The sequence below is a fragment of the Girardinichthys multiradiatus genome, chromosome 6 (genome assembly GCF_021462225.1).
Source record: "Girardinichthys multiradiatus isolate DD_20200921_A chromosome 6, DD_fGirMul_XY1, whole genome shotgun sequence".
NCBI classification, from domain to species: domain Eukaryota; kingdom Metazoa; phylum Chordata; class Actinopteri; order Cyprinodontiformes; family Goodeidae; genus Girardinichthys; species Girardinichthys multiradiatus.
Genome location: NC_061799.1, coordinates 30879016 through 30894260, shown reverse-complemented (window position 1 = coordinate 30894260; position 15245 = coordinate 30879016). Strand labels below are relative to the sequence as shown.

General features: G+C 39.7%; 1 protein-coding gene across 1 annotated transcript; it reads right to left on the bottom strand.

Moving 5' to 3' along the window:
- Window positions 1–1120: 1120 nt before the first annotated feature.
- Window positions 1121–9248, bottom strand: oprk1 (opioid receptor, kappa 1). The gene is made up of 4 exons (XM_047367554.1): window positions 9060–9248; window positions 8612–8936; window positions 6140–6492; window positions 1121–3934 (listed from the first exon to the last, which is right to left on the bottom strand). Exons 2-4 carry the CDS (start codon window positions 8854–8856, stop codon window positions 3396–3398), a joined length of 1137 nt encoding a protein of 378 aa, XP_047223510.1. The 5' UTR covers window positions 8857–8936; window positions 9060–9248; the 3' UTR covers window positions 1121–3395.
- Window positions 9249–15245: the final 5997 nt, after the last annotated feature.

Here is a 15245-nt window from a genome sequence, read left to right as displayed (position 1 = left end):
GTCCCTCCAGGTGAAGTCATTAGACTGCCATCATGTGTGCACCCCATGAAGCCAGTCCCCAGGAAATGGACCTCAAAGAAAAAGAAGTTAATCATCAAAATAAAACATAACAATACCAACTTGCTATTAGTGTTTTTGTGTGCTTCACCTTAGTGAGGGAGATGCTTCCCAGCACCCTCACAAGTTGACATTATCTTTAGGACTTGTTTTTTTATTATGTGTCATTTCTTTAGGCGTATATTTTTATTGAACTCCTTTCCCTTTCTTACGTTTAATTATTCACTTTCTGTGTTTGTCTGTATTAACTTTGACTATATCATATTTATAATAATTATAATTTTGACTGCCTACCTCATGCCTGAGTTTGGGTCCTCCACTAAACATACATATCACAAATTCATGTTCAGCTGATGCTTGGATCTTTATTCATAGCTGTCCACATAAATCTGACTTATACAGAAAAAAATAGACCAAACAGTACAAAGACATAATCTATTTGATAACTTTTAAACTGTGCAACGATTCAAAAGTGATTATATTAAAAATAATTGATTTAAATGATAACATGGTTGAACTAACTTATATTATGCTTTTTCTCTTGCCTTTTAATTGTAACCTTATTTGTTACCTCTTACTCAGTTCTTGCTGTTGTGACTGATAATAAAGAGGGATTAAGATTTAACTGGATTAAAAGAAACAGAAAAAAATGCATCCTTAATAATAATGACTCGATTCTGAGAAAAACAGCCTGAAACTAATTTCTCTGGAGCTTTATATGTGTTGTAGTTACAGCTGTCATGCATTTGATTTGACCTTGACCGTCTTAGATAAGGACTAAGTTGTCCCTTTTCAAATTCCTCTGCAAGGCTGCAGTACAAACTGCTTTACAATTAACGCAACAAGCCTTGGACCACCACTGCCTTTTAGTCAGCATTCTCACCATGGAAACACTACAATTGTATGTGAGTTGAATGGAGTAATGCAAAATTGAAAAAAAAAAAAAAAAGTCATGGTAAGGTGAGAAATAATTTCATGGTTGATTTGTGTCTCCTTGGAACCCACATGGATGTGTTTAATAACTGGACCCTTTTTTACATTCAGACTGCCTAAAAGAATCCAATTTCCAATTTCTTGACAGCTTTATTATGACTTAATTGTCCATTTACAAAACATATTTTGACACCCAAAGCTAAAGATACACTAAAATATTATATGCAACATGAGGAACACTTTTTTAAAAATTTTGTTCATGAACAAAGTCAAGATCAAAGACAATCAGGTTAAAATGTAAAGCCAATATTTGAGAGAGAACATTGACTAAAATAGGTGGGATATCCTGTGTAAAACTGACACTCTGACAATAATAGTGTAGAGTAAATAGAGTAAAAATGAATCTTAAATAATGATAAAGTCACATAAGCAAGGCACAAGAACAACTTTCAAATAGAACTACTGCAGTAATATAATACTGACGCAAATTTTTAGAACATACATAATTAGATCCAGTCAAACTGGCGACTGTTTTTACAGCATTCAAGACAAAAAGCAAAGCAGTAAAGCCGCGACAAGGATTCTTTTGAAAGATAAAATAAAAACATAATATACATTTCAGCTAATACAAGTCAAACTTTGTGATGTTAAATACATTTTATGTAACACAATCTAAAAAGTCCCGTGCTTGTGTAAATTCAGAGGTTGGTGGTTATTAAAGTTTCATTAAAGAACACTGTCCATGTATATAGTTAAAACTAAGTCTACATACTGATGTTTAAATTATCCATCCAGTATCACATATTAGGATTTATCACACATTCACAAATCCTGTAAAGATAAAGTGTAAAGCAGAAATTTACACCCAGCAAGATAATGTTTTGCTCATTAAACATGTGGATGTCTTTTATTTTACACTCATGCTATTGTCATATTGACTTTAGCGTTGAAGCCCTCTCCCCATGTAAGTTGTAGTTTTAGACAAAGTTAAGGAGATAAAATGTCCACATATCGTGCACAGCACCCAACATCTTGACTAAAAGAGAATCACAGCTGAAAATGCTCATGGGTTGTGGTACAGTCTCAGATCAAAAACAACTCATTATGATGCAAAGTTCATCTCTGAAGATCAAAAATCACCGTTTCACTACCAACCCTCTTCGGAGTTAACTATCTGGTCAAGGAGAAAGCACCTCACTCATTTGTGATTCACAGAGAATGATCCCTGAGTGCATACTGAATGTTCTACATAGATTTATCTTCAAAAAGCACAAATATGCAGTACTGGTAAGCACAAAACTACCACTGACATGTATTGATTATTAGCCGGGAAAATGCTTAAAATAATTGTATTTCCTAAAATAATCAGGAAAAATTTTTAATTTATTCTGTGCCTGTAGCTGCTGTTGATCTTTTGTGCTTGTGATAACTATATTATTTACTTTACTGTGACAGCCACTTAGGGAACATGTAGGTCAGAGGTTCAAAACATTTTCACGGAGCCACAACAAATAGTTAGTGGACATCTTCCATCATCATATGATAAATGCTGCTCAAGTGCAAATCATTTAATTTCTAGCTTCAACTTTCCTCAGAAGGAAATTTATCAGTTAGATATACACATTGTTATTGTGTTATCCCAAAGGCATCTTTGTACTTCACCAACTTCCAACCCTGTAGTCTAAGTTGAATTTTAATAAAGTTACTATGTGTTTGCTAAAACGAATTAAATCTCATAGAAAGACCAAAACCAACGTGAGACATTGACATATGACTTTAAAGATAATATTGATATTGAGGCAAAATTAGGCCTTTTTGAAGCCCTGTAATCTTTTTAAGTTAAGGGGTGGGATCTGTAGTAAGCCCTTCATTTAAAGTGGCCACTACAGTGGACAGCAATTCAAAAGGCATTTTATTGTATGTGCGTGGGAGTTGATACTATTCAAAAAAGCCACTTCATTAGACTCTAGCCTGACGCTCCATACATTGCCACCAACTGGGCAGCCAGTGAAAACACATGACAAATTCTTGGGACGCTTGTATTTTTAAAAGGGACTTAAGAGTGTATCTTTCTCTCTGACTGCCTATTTTAGTCACTGGATTTTACCACTCAAAATGCAAATGACGTTCTGATAATTTCATATCTGGAAACAACGTAGAAATATTTTTACTACCAGAGTTTGTTCAGTACTATGTCTATACAATATTTGGGGCTATACGTTCTCCTATTGAAAGCAGTGCAGCATATTGGTGAACTAAAGTCAAATCATTGTTGGTTTGATCTTTTCATGGGATTCACTAAGGAATATTGATCCTTCTTAGATAGTAGTAGTGATTTGAGTCAAACATAGATCAATAGAGTCCTCCCAGCTCTGGTAAGGCCTGGAGGACATGTTCATGGCTAGTCATACGGGCCTGGCTTGCCTCCCATCACCCCTCCCTTCCGTGGCACAGGTGTGATCCCGCAGCGTGCTCCTCACTCTGCTCACCCCCTGACAGTCACCATGACCTCGCCCTCCAGGGCAGCAGAAGTCCCTGAAGCACCTCTTAAAGTTCTCGTCCAGGAAAGCATAAAGGATAGGGTTGAGGCTGCTGTTGGTGTAGCCTAGTGCAACGCAAAAGAAGTAGGCAGCCATGACAGCGGTGGTCTCAGGCACGTTGGTTGACAACGATTTCACCAGGATGAAGATATGAATGGGCGTCCAGCACACCACAAAAACCGCAACCACCACCAGCACCAGGCGGGTGATCCGACGAAGGTTGCGATCTTTTTCACGTGTGCCTGACAGTAGGCGAACGCTCTTCAGTCGCAGCACCATCAAGGTGTAGCAGACGGTGATGATAATGAGGGGTGCCACAAAGCCGAAGATGAAAACGCATATCTTCATCAGGGTGTCCCAATAGGTGTAGGGCTCAGGAAACTGTAAAGCGCATTCTGTGGTTCCTGTTAGTTATGGAAAAGTTACAAAAGAGTTAGATGAGAATGTGTGACCATTCAGACACAAACATCAGACTTCAGCAAAACAATTCAATGGTCAGCAACTATAAGTTCTAAAAGTTTTGTTATTTTGAACTTATAATTGTTTTATACATGAGCCTTTTCTTTTATATTCCTTAAATAAATGGACAGCTTAGCCTATGACTTCTTCTCTAAGTACATCCCATTAACTTGGACTCAGTTGGTCTGGAACCACAAACCAACGCCTTGCAAAAGCATGGAATGTTTCACATTTTGTCATGTTACAACCAAAAACTTCAGTGTATTTTATTAACTCTTTAAAGTATGTGATGAATTCATACATAGTAGAGCGTTTTTGTGAAGTTGAAGAATAATTATACATAGTTGTGTGATGTGCCTCTGAATTCAGCCTCTGACTCAAAGGTTTGGAAAAGCACCTTTTGCTGCAACTTTAGCTGTTAGTCTTATAGTGTTTGTCTGTAGCAATTTTGCATTCTGACATTTTTTCCCATTATGATACGCAAATAATTTGAAAAAGGTATTGCCACTGATTATCAACTGCATTTAAGTCTGTACTTTAACTGGGCCATTCAATCACAAGAATATGCTTTGATCTAAACAGTTTAATTGCAGCTCTGGCTATATGTTTACAGTCATTGCTCCTTTGAAGATAAAGCTCTCCACCGGCCTCACTTCATTTGCAGCCTCAAACATGTTTTCTTCCAGGAATGCCCTATATTTATGTCCATCTATCATCCCATTAGCTCCGACCAACTTATCTGTTCCTACTGAATTAAGGCATCCGAACAGCATGATTCTGCCATCACCATGTTCGACCATGGTAATAGCCTGTTCAGAGATCCCCTCAGCATGATTCTACCCCTACTGTATTTTAGTGTGGGAGTGGTTTTTCAAAGTGATGGGCAGTGTTATATTTCTGCCCATCATAGCATGTTACATGTAGGCCAGAAAGTTTGGCTTTTCGTCTTACCTATTACCTTCTTCCACATGCTTGGTGTGTCCCTTCTATGTTTTGTGGCAAACTGCAAACAGGTTTTGACTCCAAATCTAAGACTGATCAACTTTAAACTGAATAATTCTACCCCAAACAGATCACTTTACATTTGTGAATAACCAAATCAAAACATTTTCAGTGCTTTGGTTTAGGAATGAAGGACAACTTAGAATTAGTCAAGTTTAAAACATAAATATATGGATAAGTCAAACCTGGACTGAATTACTGCTTTGAGGTTTGAGGTTTTCTAAAAAAGATGCTATGATTTGTGAAATTTTTTTTAAAGTAAATACATAAATGAAGTCTGTTCGTTTTCCTGAAATATACTGTAGCTGAAGTCTCATCTTGTATTGTAAGCTGGATGAACTATCAAACCTGTTCTCTGATTAATGCTCTCCTTACCTGGCCCAGCAACTTATGTGGATGTCAAATCGTGGTAGAGTTGCATCTATGCCATACTCTTCCCATTTTCCACAGTGCTCTGTGAGATATTCAAAGCTTTGGATATTGTTTTATAACCTAACCCTGCGTGAAACTTCGACATAACTTCAGGACCTCTGAGGCCTTCTCAGAACAGTTATATTTATACTAAAATTAATTGACCTTCTCCTGCTGGGTTTTTTCAGGGGTATCAGAGAAAAGGGGGCCGAATGCAAATGCACCCCCCATTTTTCAGATGTAAAATTTCTAATTAATTTTGGAAAAACAAATTTAAATTTACTTTCAATTTTAGAAACATACACTACAAACATACACTACTTTATTTGTTGGGCTATTAAATAAAATCCCAATAACTCACTTAGGTCTTTATGGTTGTAATGTGACAAAATGTGAACATGTTCAAGGGGTGTGAATACTTTTGTAAGACTCTGTAGCTGTGAATGTAAGATCTATTGATGAAGTGCATTTCTCTCTTGAGAAAGGTTTTGAGGTCAGATTAAAATAATAAGTTAACGATCTAATAGCTTTCAATAAAGCAAATGTCATTCGAGAAACAATTTTCCTTTCAAGTCTGGCAGTTTTTGCAGATTTTATAACATCTATAGAACATGTTCACGGTACTGAAGCCGTCAACTAGAACAATTATGGGCAAAGATTTTTGAATTAAAAGATATTTTAGGTTGGCTATTAGAATATGAAGGAAATCTATAAAAACAGCACTGAGGCTGATGTACCGTTGTTGGTGTTGGTGCTGCCGAGCACCATGGCAGGAATCCCAGCAGCTGAGGACAGCACCCAGATGATCACATTGATGATCTTTGCCTTCATGGGGGTGCGAAAATCCAGGGCCTTGACCGGGTGGCACACGGCAATGTAGCGATCCACGCTCATCATGGTCAGGGTGAAAATACTGGTGAACATGTTGTAGTAGTCGATGGAGATGAAAACTTTGCACGCCACCTCACCGAACGGCCAGGAACTGAGTAGGTAGTCGGTGCTCTGGAAGGGCATGGTGGTGGTCACCAAGGCGTCTGCCACAGCCAGGTTAAAGATGTAGATGTTGGTGGCTGTTTTCATTTTGGTGTATCTACAGGTGGTGAAGATGCAAACAGAGGGTTTAATCCCATTTATGTGACAGCTGATTTACTTTGAACACTGTAAAAAGCAAAAATAAGTTAAAAGTTGATACTGAGAATTGTTTTTTTTCATACGATTTGCTGCTCTCCCGTTTTGTTGACGCATAGCTTTTTTTTTAAACCCTTCTGATCGTAATTTTAATTTAATTGTGTGAAACAGTTTCCGTTAGGCTTACAGGCACTGAACTTCAGAGAGGTCAGTTGAGGTCTTGCAAATTTGTTTTTACAGAGTTATGGTCTTGTAATTTGATATGGATCGACCTTGAATGAAAAAAACAAGCATATTAGATCATCAAAAAGACACCATTAAGAGATGGGATTGTTTTTGTGTTTTTTATTGTGTTTTGTGTATTTTTGTAGGACCAAAGGGCAGACAGAAGCATGGGATGAACAAATTTATTGATAAAAATGGAGAACTTTCAGGAGAGCACAAGGAGAACAAGATGAGAAAAACGGTTAGAGAAAACAGGCTTGGACACGGGCATGAAAACTGGAAGTTTAAAGGGAGAATCCAGTAGAAAACAATGAGAATGAGTGAGCTTACATATAACCTGAGGGAGGTGTGGAGAATAACATTGGAGACTGGTGTGTTAATCAAGAGATAACAAGGAGCAGCTGATGGCAGAAGGTAAGCAGGGGAGCTGAGGGAGAGAGACTAATACACACAAGAAGCTGAACTAAGACACAAGAAAACCCAGGGGAAATATGTAACAGAAATCTAACAGGAAATAACCCACCTGCAGGCCCAAGTGTATGAGCTTTAAGCTTAGAATGTTGAAGAACAACCTAAGAACATACAAAGTTGCTGAAACATCAGTATCATTGTCCAAACTGACACCAGTTTTACATTGCCTTGAGCTAAAAGAGAGCCAACCACGAAAGAAGCTTCTAATTAAAAAAAGAAAACGTTCAAGATTACCCGAAATTTGCAGCAGTGCTCTTGAAATGTTTTATGGTCAGGCAAGACATATATTTATTTGTTTTCCCACAATACCAGGTATGTTTAGAGGAGTCAAGGTGAGGCACACTGTGCCAACAGCAAGCATGGTGTTTGCAGCATCATGCTGTGGGGATGTTTTGTTTTTGCTAAAGGGCCCCTTAGCAAAATATCCTGCAGCTTTTAAATGCATCCCTTCCCCAACACACAGTAATCAAAGGAATAGCTCCTTTTCAGGCCTCTGCAGAGCTAAATAACATGCTGATGAGATAATTCAGCTATTTGAGGTTTATTGGAGCAAGGATGCAGAATAGTAGCTCTCAAGGACTGGAGATGTATAACCCTGTTCCAGAGGCTCAGTGATTTCCATAAAGAATTTCCCATTGCCCTCTTAAGACCTAAAGACCGAAGCCAATAGGAAACACATTTACAGTTGTCCTGTAAGAGGCTTGGAATCTTTTAAGGATTTGCAATGTAAGTGTTAACAGAGACATTTTATTGTTTTTAACAGAGTAAAATAAAAACTCCCCCATTTCTTTATTCTAAGAAGATAATTTGATTTATTAACTTAATTTTGCATGAAAGTTCCAGCAGGCATTTCCACACTTTTCCAGTCTTTCCCTTCCTTTGTACATATTTTTACAAAACATTTTGCTTGAGACAAATAAAGATTCCTACTTTTACCCCTCCTTGTTGGTATCTGATTTTAAAATCAGTATTTTAAGCTCTGCATCAGGCTTTTCACAGGACCTTACATGTAATGAAACAGATAACCTTTAATAACCAAAAGCAAGCTCTGCAGTTTCTACAAACCACTTAGAAGACAAAGAATAAAAAGAAAAAAATAATAATTTTTACTGTTTCAGTGAAGGAACATTCACGTAGACACATTCAGGAGACATCAGTGAGACAAACAGAGAAAATCCAATATATATGTAAATAAAAGTAATTATTTTTTCTATTTGATGCAAATATTTACTGGTTGGCATTAAACTGAAACATGACTGCCAGTGAAAAAAATACCCAACAGTTTCACAATAACGCACTGTGCGCGCAGATTGGCTAAGTGCGCTGCCTCACACTTACTCACATGTCACAAACAAATGTCACACACACTAAACATAAAAACTCACCTAATGATGACATACATCACCAAACAGTTGCCCACCAAGCCCACCACAAACACCACCGAGTACACGGCGACTATGATGGGGATGATGGGTGACATCGGCTCGGGTTCGGCGTCCCAGGTGCCGTTGGGGGTGTAGTTGAAGATGTCCGATAAGCCGGGCTGCCAGGTGAAGTTCGGGACGCACTCCCCCGGCTGGTCCGAGGGACAGCGGTTCTCTTTGAATATGTGCACCACGCCGCTCTCCATGGTACTGAACACAGACGCTCCTCCTGCTGCGGCTGCTGCTGCAGGACGTAAACTCACCACCCGAAACAACTGAAAAACACCTAATTAGGGCAGAAAAGGATACATTTTTAAATTTAAAGAAGTGTTGGTTTACTGAGAGGAAGAACTACGCGCAAAAGCCCCGCGCTCAAGGACGTCTTTCAACAGGAGCAAAACCACCTTACCTCTTTTAGTCCTTCCCCCTAAAAAGTTGGTTCCAACGAAACCAAGCCCGATTAGGAGGAGCTATGAGGACTCGCGACCAACAATCCGGATGCAGGAAAATATGAGCAGAAACGGCAGGTTTCTGGGCAGAGTGTGAAGAAGGAGGAAAATGCACAGGCTGTGCCACCGCTGCGCGCCCGAAGGTGCGCACTGGAAGCCCGCACTGCTCATTCAGTGACATCAGAGGACAACAGATATGACAGCCAGCCAAAGGGTTTAAATCAAATGCAATCGACTGCAATCAACTGTTGACAGACCTTATTAAGATGTGGGTCGTTTTTGTATCTCCAGTTAGCCCCCACACATGAAAAATTATATACACAACGTGACCTTTGCTAGCTGTGTTAAACTATTCCTCAGATATTTTATTTTGTTTGATCGTCCTGAGAGCTGAAGTTGCCAAATAGTCCAGCAAAACAAAGTGGACTTAAACGATTATAAATAGGAAAAAGTTCATCCTTATACCCTTCCACACGTTTTTTGCCATACAAATATTCAAAAGCAACTAAAAAATCAAATGTATTACTGGCAAGATCATCAGTATCATGATGTGGGGATTTATTTCTTCAGCAGAGACTAGTCAGATGAGAGTAAAATGTTCCTTCTGCACGTCACCCTTAATGGACTACATGGTGAACCATAGTGGTGGCAGCCTCATGCTGTGGTTATGCTTTAATTCAACAGAAAGGAGGAAGCTGATTAGAGTTGATAGGAAGATGAATTTCACTAAATACAGGGCAATCCTTAGAAAATCTTAGAAGTTGCAAAGGATATTAGACTTAGACGTGTGGTCCACCTTCCCACTGGAAAACAGCCCTAAACATACAACAATCAAAGTATATTCATGTCTTACAAATGGCCTAATTAAAATCCAGACAAAATGCAATTGAAAATGTGTGGCAAAATCTAAAAAACAGTGCTCACAGATGTTATAAACCCAATCTGAGTGATCTTGAGCAGGGCAAAAAAGAAACATGGAGACATACTCCAAAACACTTGCTTCTTTAATTGCAAAGAAAGGTAGTTCTACAAAACATCATTTTACAGGGGCTGAATACAGATGCATAAGTCAAATTTCATACTTTTATGTGTAAAATACACTCCTGTGTGTTGATCTATCAAAGGTGTTGTTGCAGTTTCCGTCAGAACATATAGACTTTGTAAAGGATTACAAACATGATTAAATATAAATACAAGGAAGAATTTGGAAAAGGATCAAAGAAAATAAAAATAAAAAACACTTAATTACCTCCTTAGCACCTTCTGACTCATTTTTTATCAGCATTATTTTTGTTCTGAACAAAGAAGAGCCCCAATTTGACTAAGTTTTTAGCTGTGTGGGCTTTTTACACACAACCTCTTTCATGTGCATCATTGTCCCTGTTTTATCATTTTCGTTTGCTCTCCACCATAACATCCCCCTCACAATAATGTCGCAGCGCTGAAGGAAAATGAAAGACACTGAGGATCTAAATGAAGAAAGCTCCTCTGACTTAAATCATATGCTTCTCCACTTGAACAACCCCTCTACCCCCCTCCTGCAGGAAATAGGAGACAGGTTTCAACCAGCGAGTCATTAAGCAGGTGCTTTTTCCCTTCCCTTTCTTTCATGCTCCAACAGTAGTTGCTTAGAGACTCATCATGACCAGGTGTTTTGAGTGACAAAGGCTTTTTGTCATTGTTTTCCCACATTGTCAAGACTGTGCGCTTAACTTTGTGAGGTGGCCTCTGTTTGTCAGTATAAATATTTGATAAAAAACTGTCTCAGAGGTCCAACTTGAACCTTGAACTGAGAGCAAGTGAATCACCTCCTCTCTTGTGCGAGGGACTCAGTGAGACAGTTGCAGTGTTTACCTTGAATCCTAATATTACACTGCCAAAGGTCTGTTTATGCACAGATACAATCAGGTCTGCTTCTTCTAGCACTTGAAGCAGCCCTTTTTTCCAAGGGAGAAAGACAAATTGCTTCTATGATGCCTGCAGAAAAAGAGGTCAAGGATAACAATGTTTTCGTTTTACTCTTTGTCTCTCTTTACACAACAAACTTGGGCTAATGTCCATTAAATTTGGTTAAAAACTAGGAAATAAGACCCTAGGAATTCAGATACAGTTTTGATCAAATGTTTAATTTAATTTCAATGTTTACTCTGCATTTTCTGTAATCCACAGTGAGTCAGAATCCTGTATACAGGATGAAATATGTACATACACCCTTACAAAGTAATAAAAATGGTCAAATGTCCTGTTGGAAGTTGCAGACATCAATTAGCTCCTTATATGAGTCCAACTGGATTTGTTTTAACGCCCTTCTTGGCAACGTTGTTAGAGTTCATCTAAATGGGCAGGTTTCTGATCAGTGACTAAGCTTTTGAAAATGGTCCATAAACTTCCAATTGGTTTCAAGTTGGTGCCATTTCAGAAACCTAATGTCACGGTTTACTTGGAATTGGACCCAGAATGCAGACGAGCAGGCAGCGTGATGGTAAGTGAAAAAAAAAAAAAAAAAGTTTAATAACAAAAACTCACACTCAGCAGGAGGCAGGAACAAAACAAACGGGCAGGCAAGACAGGCATGGCATGATCAAAAAAAAAAAAAAACAAGACTTGGTTAGAGAGCTAGACATGAGCATGAGAGTGAGAGATGTTTCCACGAAGACAAACAGCAGGTGTGAATATATGGCGTGAAAACCAGGTGGAGTAAGGAGACAGATTAACTTGAAGCAGGTGAACTGAAAAAACTTAACAGAACAAAACATGACTGGAGCAAAACAGACTCTTGAACACAAACTAGAAAAACATGAAGCAAAAGCATAACGAGATCCAAAAACCAAACTTGACAAAACATGAACAAGACGACAAAACAAAAGCATGACCAGGAAAATAAATAGAAACATGATTCAAAACTTGAACTGTGAATAAGACCAACAAAATCCCAGAAACCAAACAACCCTACATCATGACAGAACCCCCCTTAAGGGCGGATACCAGACGCCCACAACAGTCCAAACAAAAAGAAAACAACCCGACCGGTGCGGGCGGTTGGGGCCTTGGTAGGAGGGCCAAAAACAAAAATAGAGTTCAGGCGGGCGACCGGGAGGTCGTCCCGAGCAGGTACAGAGTTCAGGCGGGCGACCAGGCCTGCACCAAAGACATGGAAGCCGACTGAGCAGAGTAGAGGACTTCCCAGACATACTGTGGAACCCTCAGAGGCTGAAGCAGAGCCTGACCTCAGCTCTGGGTTCAAAAGCCAGAACGAGGACAAAACGTTCCTTAAACTCCTGCTGACTGGGAACAGGAGCTGAGGCATCAGCCGGACCCTCCGTGACGTGAGCAGGAACTGAGGCGTCGCCGGGGCCCCCAATGACTTGAGCCGGGGCGTCCCTCTTACGACGTCTTCTGCGCTGTGTGGAGGAGGTTGAGGCTGACTTAGGGTCAGGCTGTGGTGTGTCTGGCCTGACGTGGGCTGCTCTGCTGCAGCAGCAGCTCCCTGGAGTCCTGACGTGGGCTGCTCTGCTGCAGCAGCAGCTCCCTGGAGACTTGGCATGGATGATGGAGGATGGCAGTAAAACAGCCTTACTGCTGCTTCATACTCCATCCCGATCTGCCTTATCCTCTCCATCAGCTCAGGAGAGGAATACAGGAGACCAGTCGTCCTGAGGATCTTTATTTGGCTTGCAGTGAACCTCAAGCGCTGCTCCAGCTCGGCAGGTGTTGCCCCAGAACTCCGGGCTGGAGCGAACGCAGACGGCATGGGCGGAGGTGCAGCGAGCCTGGGAGACAGTGCTGTGGCAGACGAAGATGCGGGCTTACTTGTTGCAGCCCTCACGTCAGCTGGCAGGGAAACCACCTCCTCGCCAGTCGACCGGCTAGGAACCGCTGCACGTCGGCGTTTCTTGCGGCGGGAGGAGGACGTGGGCCTCATTGCCAGACCAGAATGCACAACCAGGGGAGGAGGCGGAGAACGGCGACGAAGGGGACCTGTCCCCGGAACTGGAATCGCCAACCTGGATCCTTCATAAGCCGACTGCGGCACTGACAGCCCCGCAGAACGGCGCAACGACTTCTCCGCCTCCCGAGACTGGAAGGTAAAGAGGTCAATGGAGCCAGCCTGATGTTCCTCCGCGAGGTCCGTGTTTGGCGGAAACATTCTGTCACGGTTCTGTCACGGTTTACTTGGAATTGGACCCCAGAATGCAAACGAGCAGGCAGCATGATGGTAAGTGAAAAAAAAAAAAAGGTTCAATAACAAAAACTCACACTTAGCAGGAGGCAGGAACAAAACAAACGGACAGGCAAGACAGGCATGGCATGATCAAAAAAAAAAAAAAACAAGACTTGGTTAGAGAGCTAGACATGAGCATGAGAGTGAGAGATGTTTCCACGAAGACAAACAGCAGGTGTGAATATATGGCGTGAAAACCAGGTGGAGTAAGGAGACAGATTAACTTGAAGCAGGTGAACTGAATAAACTTAACAGAACAAAACGTGACTGGAGCAAATCAGACTCTTGAACACAAACTAGAAAAACATGAAGCAAAAGCATAACCAGGAAAATAAACAGAAACATGATTCAAAACGTGAACAGTGAAAAACATAAGGAAAAACCCCGAAACCAAAAACCAAACAACCCTACATCATGACACCTAAAGTTAACCAGTTGTATCCATCCCAAAACCAGTTTTGATCTGAGGAAGGGGCGACTGTAATATAGGTGAAGTTAGGATAATAGGGTCTATGATCAGCTTGAGCCTTAGTTGTTCCCTGGTTGTTCCTGAATATCTTAACCAATTTTCCATCAGGGGAGGGAGACAGTTTATCAGTTAAAACTTGGTTGCATGTTATTCAAAACACATTCAAACTGGTTTAGGTATAGATTAAGCGATGTGTTTAAAACCTGGGACAGGCCACCAAACAATTTAAATGAATGCTACCAATTCTGCCAGTAGTCACAAGAGTAGTCAAATATTGGTGTCAGAATTATGCTAGAAGCTTGTAGAAAGACTAAATTACACCTAAACTAAATGCTCCAAAGAGCATTTAGTTGAGGTGTAACTTGCGAAGGGACATTTAACCAAATATTAGTCAGGGTGTATGAATGTTTGAGTCTTTATGTCTAATTTTGACCTTGTTTGGATCATAGGAAATTGTGCATCATGTTCATAGATTTGCAAATCATTGAAGCTGTACATTATACTGAAAAATCAATCCACCCTGTAAAAAAAAGTTCGAGTGGCATCCTTCACCTCTTGAAATTAGTATTACATTTATGTCCATTATGAGTGGATTTAAACTTCTAACTGGAACTGGAACTCAATGATTGTTTTGCATGATTTTTAAGACAAAACACTCATTTTAAGTGTATTTCCACAGCCAATTACTGTTTTATTTTCTTCAGTGATCCTGGTCTACATATTTCCTTAGAATATTGCATTAACAGTAAAAGACCAGGCACCTTAACTGGAAGTCCAGACCTCAATCTAGTTGAGAATCTGTGGCAAGACTTGAAAACAGCTTTAGCTATTTTGAAGATTGGCCAAAAGTCTAGTCTCCAGATGTGCAAGGTTGATAGAGATATACCTCAAACTACTTGCAGCTGTAATTTCACACTTTTCAGATTTGTATTTGTAATTACATTTAAAAACAATGTATCCTTTTTCTTCCACTTCACAGTTATACACCAATTGTTGTTGGTCTATCATTTCAAATGGCAGTAAAATACACTGAGGTTTATGGTTGCAACTTGACAAAATGTTAAAAAGTTCAAGGGTTATGAATATTTTTGCACAGTACTGTAGGTTCATATTTTCATGATAAACCTGTAAAAACAGTTACAAAAGATCCAGTAAATCTTAAACATGAAGAACATTTATTTCATTATCTTTCATAGCAGCTGACCAACTATTATCATACAAAATATGTAGTTTAAAAACATTAACATGATAAAAACAGTTGTCTTTTGTTTTAGAGAAATTTGTCTGTCCAAAACAATGCCTGTACACATTCTCTCCAAATGTATAACACAAAATTAAACGTGATGTTAGATAAGAGACAAGAAGCAAGTGAGGTTCTCCCCTGTTTCTATGTAACAAGAGGATTCTGAATCTAAATTCGGCAGTGAGTAATACAGGATAAGGGCCTGTGTATTT

Coding starts and splice junctions, on each gene's coding strand:
- oprk1 (XM_047367554.1), bottom strand. CDS start 8,856: ATGGAGAGCGGCGTGGTGCACATATTCAAAGAGAACCGCTGTCCCTCG. Junction 6,493..8,611: donor GTGATGTATGTCATCATTAG/GTGAGTTTTTAT, acceptor CACCACCTGTAG/ATACACCAAAATGAAAACAG. Junction 3,935..6,139: donor CAGCACCAACACCAACAACG/GTACATCAGCCT, acceptor CATAACTAACAG/GAACCACAGAATGCGCTTTA.